Source organism: Pseudoliparis swirei, chromosome 6 (genome assembly GCF_029220125.1).
Source record: "Pseudoliparis swirei isolate HS2019 ecotype Mariana Trench chromosome 6, NWPU_hadal_v1, whole genome shotgun sequence".
NCBI classification, from domain to species: Eukaryota; Metazoa; Chordata; class Actinopteri; order Perciformes; family Liparidae; genus Pseudoliparis; species Pseudoliparis swirei.
In genome coordinates, this window is record NC_079393.1 from 3,234,274 (window position 1) to 3,249,335 (window position 15,062).

The window sequence follows — 15,062 nt, forward strand, 5'->3', positions numbered from 1 at the left end:
CTTTGTCGTCATAGTGTGTGTCTGTGGTTGTGCGTCTCTGTGGTCGTTGTGTGTCTCTGTGGTCGTAGTGCATCTCTGTGGTCGTTGTGTGTCTTTGTCGTCGTAGTGTGTGTCTGTGGTTGTGCGTCTCTGTGGTCGTTGTGTGTCTCTGTGGTCGTAGTGCATCTCTGTGGTCGTTGTGTGTCTTTGTCGTCGTAGTGTGTGTCTGTGGTTGTGCGTCTCTGTGGTCGTTGTGTGTCTCTGTGGTCGTAGTGCGTCTCTGTGGTCGTAGTGCGTCTCTGTGGTCGTTGTGTGTCTTTGTCGTCGTAGTGTGTGTCTGTGGTTGTGTGTCTCTGTGGTCGTAGTGCGTCTCTGTGGTCGTAGTGCGTCTCTGTGGTCGTTGTGTGTCTTTGTCGTCGTAGTGTGTCTCTGTGGTCGTTGTGTGTCTCTGTGGTCGTTGTGTGTCTCTGTGGTCTTTGTCGTCGTAGTGTGTGTCTGTGGTTGTGTGTCTCTGTGGTCGTAGTGCGTCTCTGTGGTCGTAGTGCGTCTCTGTGGTCGTAGTGCGTCTCTGTGGTCGTAGTGCGTCTCTGTGGTCGTTGTGCGTCTCTGTGGTCGTTGTGTGTCTCTGTGGTCGTAGTGCGTCTCTGTGGTCGTTGTGTGTCTTTGTCGTCATAGTGTGTGTCTGTGGTTGTGCGTCTCTGTGATCGTAGTGCGTCTCTGTGGTCGTAGTGCGTCTCTGTGGTCGTTGTGTGTCTTTGTCGTCGTAGTGTGTGTCTGTGGTTGTGTGTCTCTGTGGTTCGTTTGTGTCTTTTCAGATCTTTTCTTTGAGGTTGTTTTGCATCTTTTAGTTGTTGTGCTTTTGTGTATTTGAAGTTGTATCTCATTCTCGTCACTTTGTGTCTACCTGAAGCTCTTTTGCATCACTTCATGCATCTTTGTTGCTTTGCATCTCTGGTGGTTTCACGTCTTGTAGTTGTTTTGTGTCTTTGAGTGTCGGCAGCAGCCAGAGGACCCGGGTCCCGTGGCTCATCATCCAAGAGGTCCGTCCCCTGGTTCCTAAACCGAGACTCTAATCGTTTCTTTTCTTTTCATGTGTGCGTCTGTCAGGCGTCCGGGTAGAACTCGGTGTTGACGTCCACGCTGTGCAGGACAGACTTCTGGTCACCCGACATCCGGTTCAGCACCTCGGCGGACCGCGAGTAACCGCTGCCAGACTTCTCCTCAAACCAGCTGTCCAGCGCTCGCTTACCGTCAAAGTTGGCCATGGGGGGTCCGTTCACCGCCACGGTCAGCAGGTCGTTCATCTGCTCCAGACTCAGCCGCGAGCGATTGTTCCGACACATCTTCTGCAGAGACCCCCGGCCCTTATCGCAGCAGGCCGTGGAGCTGGGCAGGACCCGGACCACCTGCATGATCCGGTTCAGCAAAGGGAAGCGCTGCTTGTACCTGCAGATGTGACCCATGACCTCTTTGAACCGGTTCATAGTGAAGTAGTCCGCCTTCAGATCCTTCCATTCCACCACCAGGCTGCCCCTGGCCTCCGTCCTGGCGTGGGAGCCCTCCTGACCCCCACAGAGTATGGAGTCCAGATGTTTGAATATCACCTGGATTTCCTCCTCCCCGTAGGCTTGTAGGTCCTCCCGGTTTTCGGGCCAGGTCGACAGGTCCAGGACCTTGCAGGCTTTGGCAAACGAGCGGCTCTGCAGGTCCAGCCTCTGAGACAGGATGCCCTGGCTCCGGTTGCAGATCTTTTCCCTGATGGACTGAAACTTAGACTCTGCAACTCGCAGGTTCTTCAGAGCAACGCCGTTAAAACTTTCACGGAAATTCTCCTCAAATTCCTGCAGGTACTCTCCGGGGCAGTCCACCAACTGACCGATCTCCAAAATGGCCTCCTCGATCTTGGCTTCCACCTGTGACACCAGCAGGTACTCTCCCTGGAAGGTGAAGGCTAATCGTGAGAGAACAGCGATGATGTCCAGTAGGAAGTAGATGAGCTTCACAGACTGATAGTCCATGAGGAACTGGAGGAGGGTGAGAGCGATGGCTGCCGCGTCAGCCCTCTGCGTCTGGCTGCTGATCTCCTTCAGATGGGCGACTACCTCCAGGTAATCTTTGATGAGCGCGTTGAGGACGTTTGGTTCTCCTATGATCCATCGAATGGCCCTAATGTCTCCGAGGAACTCCGTCTCCTCCGACAGGGTCGGAGCAGTGGATCGCAGCTCAGCCATCATGCGGGGGGAGTAGCGGTAGAAACTTAGGAGCTGCTTGAGGTTGTTTTCCAGATCCTCCAGGCAGGAGAGCTCCTTCCCACTGATGGCATCCAGCACCTCCAGATGGGGCCGATGGATCATGATAGGGAGGCAGAGGATCCAAGGAAAGGTATTTTGGACAGCTACGTACAGGCTGGCTCTCATTCCCGAGGAGATGTTGGTGCCATCTACCCCCAGACCGACCACCAGCAAGTCCTGGAACCTGAGGCCGAGGACACCAAAGGCTCGATCCATGGCCTGGAGATATCCGTCCACACTGGCCACGCTCAGTCTCTGCAAGGACAGGAACTCTGTGTTCGGGGAGCCCTCGTGGGTGGTGAACTGAACGTAGACGGCGACCATGTCTGAGAAAAGGTCGTCATTTTGGGCGTCCATTATGACACTCAGGAAGGGAGACAGGCGCATCTTCTCAGCCAGGTCGTCTTTCAAAGCCCGGGCGATGTGGTGGAGGAGGATCTGACAGTCCCCGTCATTCATGTACTGATCCACCACTTTGAGCTCGCACCGCTTCAGAAGCTCCGCCAGAGGCCGGAGGTCAGAGAAGGGCCGGCCCTCCAGGGCCAAGTGGTACGCCGCGTTGAACAGCAGCGTCATGTTCTTGCACATCTCTTCCGTCTTTTCCGGATGCATGCGCAGCTTATAGAGCTGCAGACACTTCTTGTGCAGGTTGCTCTGGCTGTGGAGCTTGATGGTGTGGATCTTAAACTGCTTGGAGCCGATGATAAAGGCGGAGGTTCGGGATGACTGGACGGTGTACTGGCGGCAGACATGGCACCACATCTCATTGAGAGTCGCCGAGTAGCGAAGGAACCAGAACTTTTTCAGCCACTCCTGCTTGAAGCGACGAATCCGTCGGCCTCCGCCGGTGGAAAGCTTCAACGATTCTTCTGGAGAAATCACAAGATCGGCAGCAATGGACTCATCGGCCGAATCCACGTCGGGGTCGTCTTCATCCAGAACCACCGGAGTGGGCGTCAAGGGCTCCATCACTGCAGGGAAAAACACATTCAGCGACCGGCTTTACGTACACACCATACGGCGCAAAGGACCCTCAAACCGCTCCGGATCGTCGTGTTGATCCTCGAGTAAAATACGACAGGAAACCACTTTGTGTTGACGAGGTTTACGGAATCAAATTAAAAGGTCCTGAACTTTGGGTCCAATCATCATTTTTAAGAACTTACCTTGAACATCCTCAACGGGGCCTTGCTCAGGATGGGGCGGGGCCTGATCTCTTTGGGTCAGGGTCCGTCCAGACATTGGTGGACCGGCAGCGCCCCCCTTTTCTCCTCTGAAACGGGACAGCTCCGCCTCCAGCTCCTGGATCCTCCTCTTCAGATTGATACAGTTGGGGCAGAAGGAGGTGGAGGGTTTCCCGCCGCTCTGGCCCTCCTCTTTCTCCTCCACCTTCAGGTTTGGTACGTTAAAGTCGGACGAGTTCAACCCGAGCGCCGCTGCTTTGCACTCGCCGTGGAGGGAAGACTGCGACCTGGACTTGCCGGAGTCCTCTAGCGAAGCCTCCAAGACGTCTTTGAAGATGAGGTCGATCTTCTTCCTCTTGGCAGCAGGTTGGCCGTCCGACTCTTCGCTGGATTGTTTGCCAGCGGTGGCTTTGCCCTTCAGATCAGACTGCAGGCAGGGAGATATAAAGTCCTCCTTGAAGAGCGTCAGCTTCCTGGTATCTGGAACAAAACAGGTTCTGAGCTGCAACTCAAGACAAGAGGCGACCGGACCGACCAACAAGAGCAACCAGACGGCCAACGCTGTCAGATACGTAGTTACACCTCTAACTAGTGACTAGAACATGTCTCCATCTCACCTGTACCCATCTCATCTGTCTCCATCTCCCCGCTTCACCCGTACCCGGCTCACCTGAGTCCAGGTTGCGGTCTATGCGGTCCTGAGAGACGTGGTGGAGGCGCTGGATGTAGTCGTCGCTGTACCAAACCCTGAGCTTCTCTCCGGCCTCCAGCGCCCGGCTCACTCTGAAGAAGATGTTTCTACCGCGTTGAAAAGCCGTCAGGTTCCTGTCACTCTCCTCCGATGAGGTCCGGACGAACCTGTTGGGGTCAGGGTTTGGGTCAAAAGGGTCCGGGGTAACCCAGGAACCAACAGGGTTAAACATTAAAAAGGAGCTTGATAATAAATCAAAAGTAGTACCTCATCCAGTTGGCTTTGGTCTCATCACTGCCGTCGATGGACTGATACGCGTTGTTAAAACCAACCACCTGGAACATCATGAAAAACTAGTTCAGAGCTGGACTTTAAATCTGGTTCTTAACTGTGACTGGACTAGACTGGTTCTTAACCGGTTTAAACAGGAATAGACTGGTTCTGAACTGATTTAAACAGGACTAGACTGGGTCTCAACAGTTTTAGGCTGGTTTAGATTAGTTTGAACCGGCCCAGGCTGGTATTTCAAAGGTCTAGACTGGTTCTTAACCGGTTTAAACAAGAATAGACTGGGACTAGACTGGTTCTGAACTGGTTTGAACAGGACTATACTGGGTCTCAACAGTTTTTGGCTGGTTTGAACTTACCCAGACTGGTATTTAAAAGGTCTAGACTGATTCTTAACCGGTTTAAACAGGACTAGACTGGTTTAAACAGGACTAGACTGGTTCTGAACTGGTTTGGACTGGTTTAAACAGGACTAGACTGGGTCTCAACAGTTTTTGGCTGGTTTAGACTGGTTTGAACTTACCCAGACTGGTATTTAAAAGGTCTAGACTGATTCTTAACCGGTTTAAACAGGACTAGGCTGGGACTGGACTGGTTTAAACAGGACTAGACTGGTTCTGAACCGGTTTAAACAGGACTAGACTGGGTCACAACAGTTTTAGGCTGGTTTAGATTGGTTTGAACCGGTCCAGATTGGTACTTACAATGTCTAGACCGGTTCTCAACTAGTCTAGACTGGTTCGGAGTGAAACAGGTCTAGACTGGTTGAACTTACTATCCAGGAAAAGAAGCCAGAGGATTTGTCCTTGGACACCAGCTCTCCCTCGTATGGACCGAAGACCGCCCCCTTGGGGATGTTTGGATCCAGGCAGCGAACATCGACGCGGTCCCCCTCGGTGAAGACCTCCAGGCCCGACGGGACGGTGAGCGCCGCCCTGTTGGCCGACCCCGGGGCCGCAGGCGTATCGGGGACGAACAGCGGGGGTCCGTGGGACGGACACTCCTTCTGGAAGTAGTCCTGGCACTCCTCACAGACTGCAGGACAAAGACCTCCTCAAGCGTCACGGGACGAAGGATATGGGGATGACAGCGTTACGATGGAGACGTTCTTTGAGAAGAAGAAACAGAGACACTTACACCAGAGGTCCAACGACGGCTCGCTCATGGTGGAACCATGTTGATAGAACCGTCACGTTGGTGGAACCGTCACACATTGGTGGAACCGTCACACGTTGGTGGAACCGTCACGTTGGTGGAACCATCACATGTTGGTGGAACCGTCACACGTTGGTGGAACCGTCACACGTTGGTGGAACCGTCACACGTTGGTGGAACCGTCACATGTTGGTGGAACCGTCACGTTGGTGGAACCATCACATGTTGGTGGAACCGTCACATGTTGATAGAACCGTCACGTTGGTGGAACCGTCACACGTTGGTGGAACCGTCACATGTTGATAGAACCGTCACGTTGGTGGAACCGTCACACGTTGGTGGAACCGTCACATGTTGATAGAACCGTCACGTTGGTGGAACCGTCACACGTTGGTGGAACCGTCACATGTTGATAGAACCGTCACGTTGGTGGAACCGTCACACGTTGGTGGAACCGTCACATGTTGGTGGAACCGTCACAACTGCAGAACAGAACAGCATGTTAGTGCTGCTGAGATGTTATATATATATATACACACAAGTATATACTTGTGTGTGTGTGTGTGTGTATATATATAAATTACACACAGTCTTCAACATTGACTTTAGCCTCATGAATTTGATATTTTATTATAAGAACTATTATTCAGTCTGAATAAGGTTTAACCTGCAGGCCGTTCATCCTGCTGATAGTGTCTTCATCATCATCATCATCATCATCATCATCCTCCTCTTCTTCTTCTTCTTCTACTTCTTCATCCTCCTCTCTCCCCCCCTTTTCTTCCTGCTCTCTGCAGACTGAACACTTTACCAGTCTTAAGTTGGGTCTGACCTCCTCCTCTCCGGTAGCGGACCCCCCTCCCCCTTCTCTCCGGTAGCGGACCCCCCCTCCCCCTTCTCTCCGGTAGAAGACCCTTCTCCTTCTCTCCGGTAGCGGACCCCCCCTCCCCCTTCTCTCCGGTAGAAGACCCTTCTCCTTCTCTCCCGTAGCGGACCCCTCCCCTTCTCTCCGGTAGCGGACCCCCCCTCCCCCTTCTCTCCCGTAGCGGACCCCCCTCCCCCTTCTCTCCGGTAGCGGACCCCCCTCCGGTCCTCCTCCAGACCACATGCTGGCTCTCTGCCTGCAGTTCTCGGGAGCCATTTTCGCTCCGTGGCTACCGAGCAGCTACCGACACGGAGACCCACCTTGGAGCGGGGACCAGGTCCCGGTGCGAGGCTGGACTCAGGTCCCGGGTCCCGAGCCCAGAACCCGGCCTCCGGCTCGGCTGTAAAGTTTCCACCGTAGACCCTCAGTCGGCTCCTCCTCGAGCTGAGGCCATTTTTCATCACAGGAAATGACATAAACACGGAGAGGCACGCGCGCGCTGCGCGGTGTGCGCGCGCTGCTTGAGAGCTTCACCTGTTCACCTGCTCACGCGCTGCACGATGACGTCTTGGTCACATATAACGACTGATAGCCAGTGTTGGGCAAGTTACTGAAAATTAGTAATTAGTTAAAGTTACTAGTGACTTCTTTTAAAAGTAATTTAATTACATTACTAGTTACTGTATATCAAAAGTAATTAGTTACTAGGGAAAGTTACTTTTATGTCTGCTTTTTTAATGTAATGAACAGTACTGAACAGTCAAACATAATAAACATATGTTGTAGACCTATTTATTGCAATCAACAGGGCAGCAGGCCTTCAAATCAAGCAGTAGTACAAAAGTCCCTTTTAATACTTAACTTAATACAAAATAACTGTCTCAGTCATTTAACAGTGGTTTTTTACCACATTAGGCCCAATGAAATAAAATTGATTGGCCTTCAGTATTAACACTAATTAAAAGAGAAAACAAAGGTGCCTTGAGGTGCTGCATATGTGTCGGCGTGTACGTGCTGATCTGGAGTCAGTTTGGTAGGATTTGGGTATAAATAAATTATTTCATTTAAAATATGGATTTATATTTAAAGATATTCATGTAATTTGCATGCAAAATAGGTCTACCCGAACCAGCGGACAAAAAATTCAACCAGCGGCAACACTTCAAAAGTAGCCCAATTCCGCAGGAAAACCGCGGACCTGGCAACACTGGAAGTGGCTGTCAATCACAGTGTGGCACCGTGATGCTGGTCGAGGGGGCGTGCCTGTGATTGGCGGAGTAGAGGGGAGGCGGGGTTAACCTGTCGGAAAACGGGAGTTAAGGTTGGTTGACGGGAACCGTTGTTGTTGACGTTCGAGCTGCTGAGCCGAGAGGAGCACGCTGTCTGTGTTGGTGGATGCCCAATAAAGGGAGGAATAATAACGTCGTCCCGTCTCCGTGTCATCAGTCCATAACGTCCGAGACGTTACAATATCATTGCGCCACCAAGGTCCTGCGATGTCAGATCAGAAGCAGCTAAAGTAGCCTAGCTTGTCTTCTTGTCTGCAAGTGTTCATTTTTCACAAAAGAGAGTAACGCGAGTAACGAACTCATTTAAATTTCAGTAATTGTTGATTAAAAAAAATACTTCGTTACATGCTCGTTACCGCTAAAAGTAGTGGAATTACAGTAATGCGTTACTTTGTAATGCGTTACTCCCAACACTGCTGATAGCACATTAATTATGGAAGTCATTGAGTTTAATGCTTTTATTCACATAGTTTGTATAAAATGTGGTCGAAAAGAAATAAGAAAATAAAACAAATACAATATAAGAATCACAGTTTGGCGAGAGAAACAAGTTTTTTCCATTTAAACTTCCGTCAACAACGAACTTGTTTAGACTGATTCCAAACTGGTTTAGGCCAGTTCCAAAGTGATTTAGACTGGTTCCAAACCGGTTTAGGCCGGTTCATAACAGTTAGTTTCATAACGGGTCGAAACTGGTTCATAGTCTAGACTAGTGTTAAACAGGTCTAGACTAAAAGGTCTAGCCCGGTTCTTTACAACATGTGGAGTCGCACCCTGGTGGACAGTAGAGATAATGCAGCTCTAACACATGAAGCATAGACTTCTATACAACATGTGGAGTCGCCCCCTGGTGGACAGTAGAGATAATGCAGCTCTAACACATGAAGCATAGACTTCTATATATCCAGAGGAGTCGCCCCCTGGTGGTCAGTAGAGATAATGTAGCTCTAACACATGAAGCATATACTCCTATACAACCAGAGGAGTCGCCCCCTGGTGGTCAAGAGACCAAATTCAGCTTTCGCCGGTCATCTGCAGGCGGGTGGTTTCTCGGTGCCGGTACTCGCTTTCTTGGCGGTAGATGCTGGTGCTGTGCTGCCAGATTTTCAGGGTCTTAAACTGACGGGAACCTTTGACCAGACCACATTTGTGGTGGGACTCGTCCGCGTAGAAGCGGCAGACGTGGCACCACATCAGGTTCAGAGTCGGCGAATAGCGGAGGAACCAGAACATTTTCAGCCAGGCCTTCATGAAGCGCGGTTTATACCGGGATCCGACTGGGTCCGCTTGTTGGCCGAGTCCAGGTCGCCGCGAGAGGCTCCGCCCCTGAGGAGACAGACGTTTAACCTCTGTGACAGAACCTGATCAATGACCGTCGATCAACAACGAGGGGAAGACACACGTGTAGGGTACTGATCCTCGTTAGTGGCCATCTCAGGACTCGACTGGTCCTGGTGGTGGAGAGACTTGGTGGAGGCCTCCATGTCCTCCCGGCCTCCTCGGACACGACACAGCGCCTCCTGCAGCTCCATGCACCTCCTCAGCAGCCGGTCACAGTTCCAACAGGAGGAAGAGGACTCCTCACAGGTCTGAGGAACCTCCTTCCTGGTGGGACCCTTTGAGTCCAGTCGGGCTGAAGGAGCCCTGGACCTGCTGGAGGCCTCCAGAGAAGCTTCCAGAGCGTCTCGGAAGAAATCCTGAAACATGAAAACAGAAATGGACTCAATCAATAAACCTGATAGACGTGTTCATTGTTTTGATGTTTCTCATCTTCGTCACGTTGCTTCTCACTGACGTTTGCGCAAAAGAGACTCCGCTGAAAGGGAAACTTTTACTCTGAAGTCGCGGTTCTTCTTCTTCTCCTTTACTGCCTGCTTACTGAAGACGGTTTCACGTTGCAGGACCAACAGCAGCAGAGGTCGAATTTCCCTCCAGGGACGAACCGCCGGGGTCTTTGGACCTGAACCGCCACCGAGCACAGAGCGAGCACGTTAAAATATATATAGACATAGATTTAGCGTTGGTTCTGGCGCCCCCTGTGGACTAAAGTGGTAGTGTTGGTTATGGCACCCCCCCTGTGGACTAAAGTGGTAGTGTTGGTTCTGGCGCCCCCTGTGGACTAAAGTGGTAGTGTTGGTTCTGCTGCCCCCTGTGGACTAAAGTGGTAGTGTTGGTTCTGGCGCCCCCTGTGGACTAAAGTGGTAGTGTTGGTTCTGGTGCCCCCTGTGGACTAAAGTGGTAGTGTTGGTTCTGGTAAGGATTCTGAATCATAACTCTCTAAATTAGAACATCTTCTCTCTGGTGGTCTGTTACTGTCTAGAGGACCAGGACGAACCTGAGACTTGTTCAGGACCAGTTAGAGGTCCCTTACTGATGGTCCGTTCATCAGGACAATGTGTCTCACCTCCTGCTGTCGGTGTCCCGCTTAAAGATCTGGTCTCTGGAGCGTCTCTGGTCCTGGTCCAGGGGGTGCTCTGTGCCTCGGGGGTTCCTCTCACTGGGACCCATGTGGAGTGAAGGAACTCCAGCATTTCATGAGAACACAAAAACAAACCTTAAATATCTGAATCACTATTGATTATAGTTACGTTTTCAAAGGTCTTTAATACACTTCAACAGTTATAACTAACTGGTTATAACTAACTTGTAACTACACTAGCTGTAACTAACATGTACTAGTTGTAAATGGCTTTAACTAGTTGTAACTGGGTTTAACCAGTTGTAACCATCTTGTACTGGATGTAACTAGTCGTAACTGGTTTTAACCAGTTGTAACTAGTTGTGACTGGTTGTAACCAGTTGGAACTTTCTTGTACTGGCTGAAACTAGTTGTAAACAGCTGTAATGAAGGTAACTCCGTGTGGGATCCTAATCCCGCGGTGGTCGTGAGACCTGCGGCCACATTTCAACACGCAGCATCTCCTCTTGCCCATGAACCCCTCTGAGGATCAATAAAGACACAGAAAGTTAACTTTAGTTAGGAAACACACGCTCAAGCTACTGCACGATAACAAACAACAGCACGGCTCCCGGAAGCGACTTCACCAAAGACCTGTCCTACTCGGCCTCTGATTGGCCAGTCATCGTTGGCTGGATTGGTATACGGAACGGGATTGGTCATTATATTAGAGTGAGCCAATTAGAGGCAGAGTAGGGCGGGTCTTGTCTGGTCCTCCACTTCCGTTTACGGATGCAGTTTCCAGGCGACCGAGCCGGAAACACAAGAAAAACAATACACGTTACAATCAGTATTGGGTTGTGTGGTGGGGGAAATTAGTTGAATTGACCGTTTACTGTAAAGATGAATTAAATGGGACTGTTTCATGGTGACTAGTCAGTCGTTCCGCTGAACGTAATATAAGGAGACTAGCAGAGGATGGTTTCGATCCATCGACCTCTGGGTTATGGGCCCAGCACGCTTCCGCTGCGCCACTCTGCTGCACGCTTCCTCCTCCCCTCAGTTAGATATATGAACCCACGTGGTGAAACCGTTCAGTGACGTCTTCACTGAAGCATGTTCTGCTCTCTTAACCCTACTATTACCTTTGGGGTCAATTTGACCCCATTCAATGTTTGACGTCTCTAAAAAAATTATTGACATCATTTTTTTGCTTCATATTTCATGACTTTTCCTAATTTATTGGGGACAACTGGGAAAACATAAAATTCACATATGTTTTCACTGTCCTGTACACAACTTGTACGCATCGGTGTTCTTTGGGGTCAATTTGACCCCAGACTGTTTTCCACTGTGTAAAACATATAAGAAATATCTATTTTTTTATTTATTTAAAGGGCTATTTAGGTAGTCAACAAACAAACATAAAGTACCTGACACTTAAACTTGGGAAACAATATTAATTCTAATAATTTTCTGGAGATTTTAACTGCTGTGGTCAAAAAGGGTAAAAGATGTGAGTAAATTTGAAGGTAACAGGATTAAATGAAAATACCGTCGGGGGCTCAGTCTTCACCGCCGCGAGGCGAGTTCGAATCCCACCGCGGCCACTTTATCTTCATCAAGGGAGAACCTCTTTGGGTAGTTTATGTCTAAAATGCTGCAAAGTTCCAGAAGTGAAGCTCAAACTGGAGGAAAGCTTCTCCTGGAAGTATTCACATCCTTCATGTTCACTGTTAAGATACTCAAGATCCCCACTTGGGATGTTATTGTATTTAAAATATGTTTCATGAGCTGTCAATGACTTTAATAATGTGTGTGAAAGGAGCAGGATATCGAGCATTCAGAACTATTGTTGTTTCCTTCAGGCTGAAATCCTGAGAAAAGTGAGAAAGACGCGCTGCTTTTCACAATTTATTAACAAAATGATAAAATAAATAAATACAAATTGATCAAATGCTCCTAATATCAACTCCTCCCCATGTTCCCTACAGTATTTCCTAAACACTGCATACAAAGAATTCATCACAGAAGAGGCTCAATACAGAGGTAAGAATCCCACCAGACCAGTCACAATGTCAGGCCAACAGAAGACACATCTGGAACAGAAGTCAAAAAAATAAACACATTCCTTTCCAAAATCATTATGAAAAAATACAAACAATTATACAAATATTCAGATTGTGTAATTACCAATTTACACATTATTCAGCACACCAGGTGAACTTTTTCTTTATTCATATCGCTACAATGTATCTCACCAAATGGAAGATTAAAAAAGACTTCTTGTATTATTTTTTACGTATCTTGTTTTGTTTGTTGCTCTCAACACACCCGGGGAACAAAGAAGTTGGGCTGAACAGTTGGATCCGGACAGGATGGCGTGATGATGTCATGTTTCGACAGAATACTAGAAGGCCACAACCATGACGTGATCGCTTTTCAAAAGCAAAAAAGGACTTTACAGGACGCTTCCAGAACGAACGGAGATCACCATCTATTTTTCTTTTTTTTTTATGCATACAAGACTTCCTTAAAAACACAGAGTGAACAGACGCTCCTCTTTAAATGATATGCAACCATCGACACAAGGCTTCCAAACACAAACGCACGTCCGCAGTGTTCTTTGGATAAATTCACTTCTGGGCCGGCTGGAGGCCCCTCCCCCAAAACATTCAGATCTAAAACGTCCATAAAACAGAAATGTTTACTTCCTACATTATCACGTGTGAATGTTTGAAGAACAAAAAGGTGACTTGAGTTTCACATAAAAAATGTAAAAAAAAGCATATACAAAAATAAAAATAATAAGTTTGACAACTGTTGTATCAAAATTTGCATAAGACGGCATGCGATCCACCAGACTGGACAGATAACAGGTTCCTTTGATCACATGACCGGATTTAGCAAAGTCATCCCTCCGAAAAACACACGAAAAGAAGAAGAAGAAGAACAGCACGGAGGGAACGATGAACGGCTCCAGACTAACAATCCCATGTTTACACTCTGATATCAAGAAGAAGAAGAACAAGAAGAATAATACTGGTCAAACCAAAAGTGCATCACGAAACAACCGTCTGTCACACCAAGCAACGATCTCCTCCTCCTCCTCCTCATCATCATCATCATCATCAATCCCTCTTTGGACCATCTCACTGACCTCCGACCTCTGCCAGCGTCTGCAGATTATTTTAAAAAAATTTTTATGTCAAAGTTAAATCACATAAAAAGTTAAATAAAAACACATTTAAGGCAACTCCTATAATAAACAACAACAAAAACACTATCTGGTCGATCTACACGGCATAATATGAAATGTGGTTTCCACTTGCATCGACTGCTGGCAGCCTGAGGTGAAAGGGGACCGGGTCTCTGGGTGGGGGACAGGGGGGGGGGACCGGGTCTCTGGGTGGGGGACAGGGGACCGGGTCTCTGGGTGGGGGACAGGGGGACCGGGTCTCTGGGTGGGGGACAGGGGACCGGGTCTCTGGGTGGGGGACAGGGGGGACCGGGTCTCTGGGTGGGGACAGGGGGACCGGGTCTCTGGGTGGGGACAGGGGACCGGGTCTCTGGGTGGGGACAGGGTCTCTGGGTGGGGACAGGGGACCGGGTCTCTGGGTGGGGGACAGGGGGGACCGGGTCTCTGGGTGGGGACTGGGTCTCTGGGTGGGGGACAGGGGGGACGGGTCTCTGGGTGGGGACAGGGGACTGGGTCTCTGGGTGGGGGACAGGGGGACCGGGTCTCTGGGTGGGGACTGGGTCTCTGGGTGGGGGACAGGGGGACCGGGTCTCTGGGTGGGGGACAGGGGTGGGGGACAGGGGGGGGGGACCGGGTCTCTGGGGGGGGGATCATCTGGAGGGTTCCTACGGTTTCTACAAGTCACAGTGCAAGTCAAGAGACACAATATTATCTGCAGTTTGAGGAAAGGCACTCAAGAGACCTCCTGCACAGGGGGGGCCGGTCCAGCTGGTCTGGACCACGGGGCTCCGTCCAACCAATGGGATCCATGAGGGGGACGTTTCATGTTTCAGAGGCTCTCTCTCGCTCTCTCTCTGTTTCTGGGTTCTTCGGAGTGAAGGCAGTTTGTACAGCTGATGTCAAGAGAACGAGGGCGTCGGGTGAGGAATGCTGATCCGTCACAGAGTCCTACCAGATGAACCCGCTTCACGGAGCTTTGCTCTTGGAGGACGAATCCCTTCAGGAGGTCTTCACCTCCTTAACAACGTCATCCTGCTGCGGGAGTCTACAGCCACGCCAACGAGATGCTAACGTTCCCCACTGTCGTTTGGTCTGTTAGCATGCTAACATTAGCACGTTGACCAGGCGCTCGAAGAGAAGTCAGAGGATCAACCGGGAGGAGTTGTGATATTTCACAGGATAGATGATGAAACAATGAAGGACATTAAAATCATCCAGCCGTTGATATATTTCAGTCTGGACGCCGCTAGCATGGCTACGAACGCACAAACGACAAACGACAGAAGTGTTTTGAGATCATCTTCAGAACTCCTTCTTTCAATCGGTTCTTGGACGACTGCAATTTAAGCCAACGCGCTCCAATATTGCAGAAAGAAAGCAGAACCAGAACCAGAGGCACCGTGACGGAACTGACCAGAGAACCCAACGAGAAGCCAGAAGTCACGATCTGTTCACCAGACAGCCGGACCCCAACTGACCAATAACAGCCTCACATTTCAGCCCAGACATGCTCCAGAAAGGGAAGAAAAGGATGCTCCAGAAAGAAAAGGATGCTCTAGAAAGAAAAGGATGCTCCAGAAAGAAAAGGATACTCCAGAAAGAAAAGGATTCTCAAGAAAGAAAAGGATGCTCAAGAAAGAAAAGGATGCTCAAGAAAGAAAAGGATGCTCTAGAAAGAAAAGGATGCTCCAGAAAGAAAAGGATACTCCAGAAAGAAAAGGAT

General features: G+C 49.6%; 1 protein-coding gene, 1 long non-coding RNA gene and 1 other non-coding gene across 4 annotated transcripts; all 3 read right to left on the minus strand.

The window, feature by feature from the left end:
* Positions 1-475: 475 nt before the first annotated feature.
* On the minus strand, positions 476-6,880 carry prdm11 (PR domain containing 11). 2 transcript variants are annotated; one of them, XM_056416251.1, is made up of 7 exons: positions 6,774-6,880; positions 5,571-6,070; positions 5,209-5,468; positions 4,413-4,480; positions 4,125-4,312; positions 3,437-3,934; positions 476-3,241 (listed from the first exon to the last, which is right to left on the minus strand). In XM_056416251.1, the coding sequence occupies exons 2-7, from the start codon at positions 5,596-5,598 to the stop codon at positions 1,083-1,085; spliced, it is 3,201 nt and encodes a 1,066-aa protein (XP_056272226.1). In that variant the 5' UTR covers positions 5,599-6,070; positions 6,774-6,880; the 3' UTR covers positions 476-1,082. The 2 variants fall into 2 exon arrangements, with proteins under 2 accessions (XP_056272226.1, XP_056272227.1); XM_056416252.1 differs by lacking the exons at positions 5,571-6,070; positions 6,774-6,880 and having other exon boundaries at positions 5,138-5,222.
* Positions 6,881-8,185: 1,305 nt separating this feature from the next.
* Positions 8,186-10,743, minus strand: LOC130195032 (uncharacterized). The gene is made up of 4 exons (XR_008831997.1): positions 10,147-10,743; positions 9,538-9,702; positions 9,145-9,439; positions 8,186-9,068 (listed from the first exon to the last, which is right to left on the minus strand). It is a non-coding gene; the product is annotated as an uncharacterized LOC130195032 (long non-coding RNA).
* Positions 10,744-11,109: 366 nt separating this feature from the next.
* On the minus strand, positions 11,110-11,181 carry trnam-cau (transfer RNA methionine (anticodon CAU)). The gene has a single exon. It is a non-coding gene; the product is annotated as a tRNA-Met (tRNA).
* Between the last annotated feature and the right edge of the window lie 3,881 nt (positions 11,182-15,062).

Bases quoted from the DNA above. Each gene is read 5' to 3' on its own strand.
- prdm11 (XM_056416251.1), bottom strand. From the start codon at position 5,598: ATGAGCGAGCCGTCGTTGGACCTCTGGT. The intron at 4,313-4,412 runs GTACTACTTTTG...TGACCCCAACAG, and splicing joins ACCAAAGCCAACTGGATGAG to GTTCGTCCGGACCTCATCGG. The intron at 3,935-4,124 runs GTGAGCCGGGTA...GTTTTGTTCCAG, and splicing joins AGACCGCAACCTGGACTCAG to ATACCAGGAAGCTGACGCTC.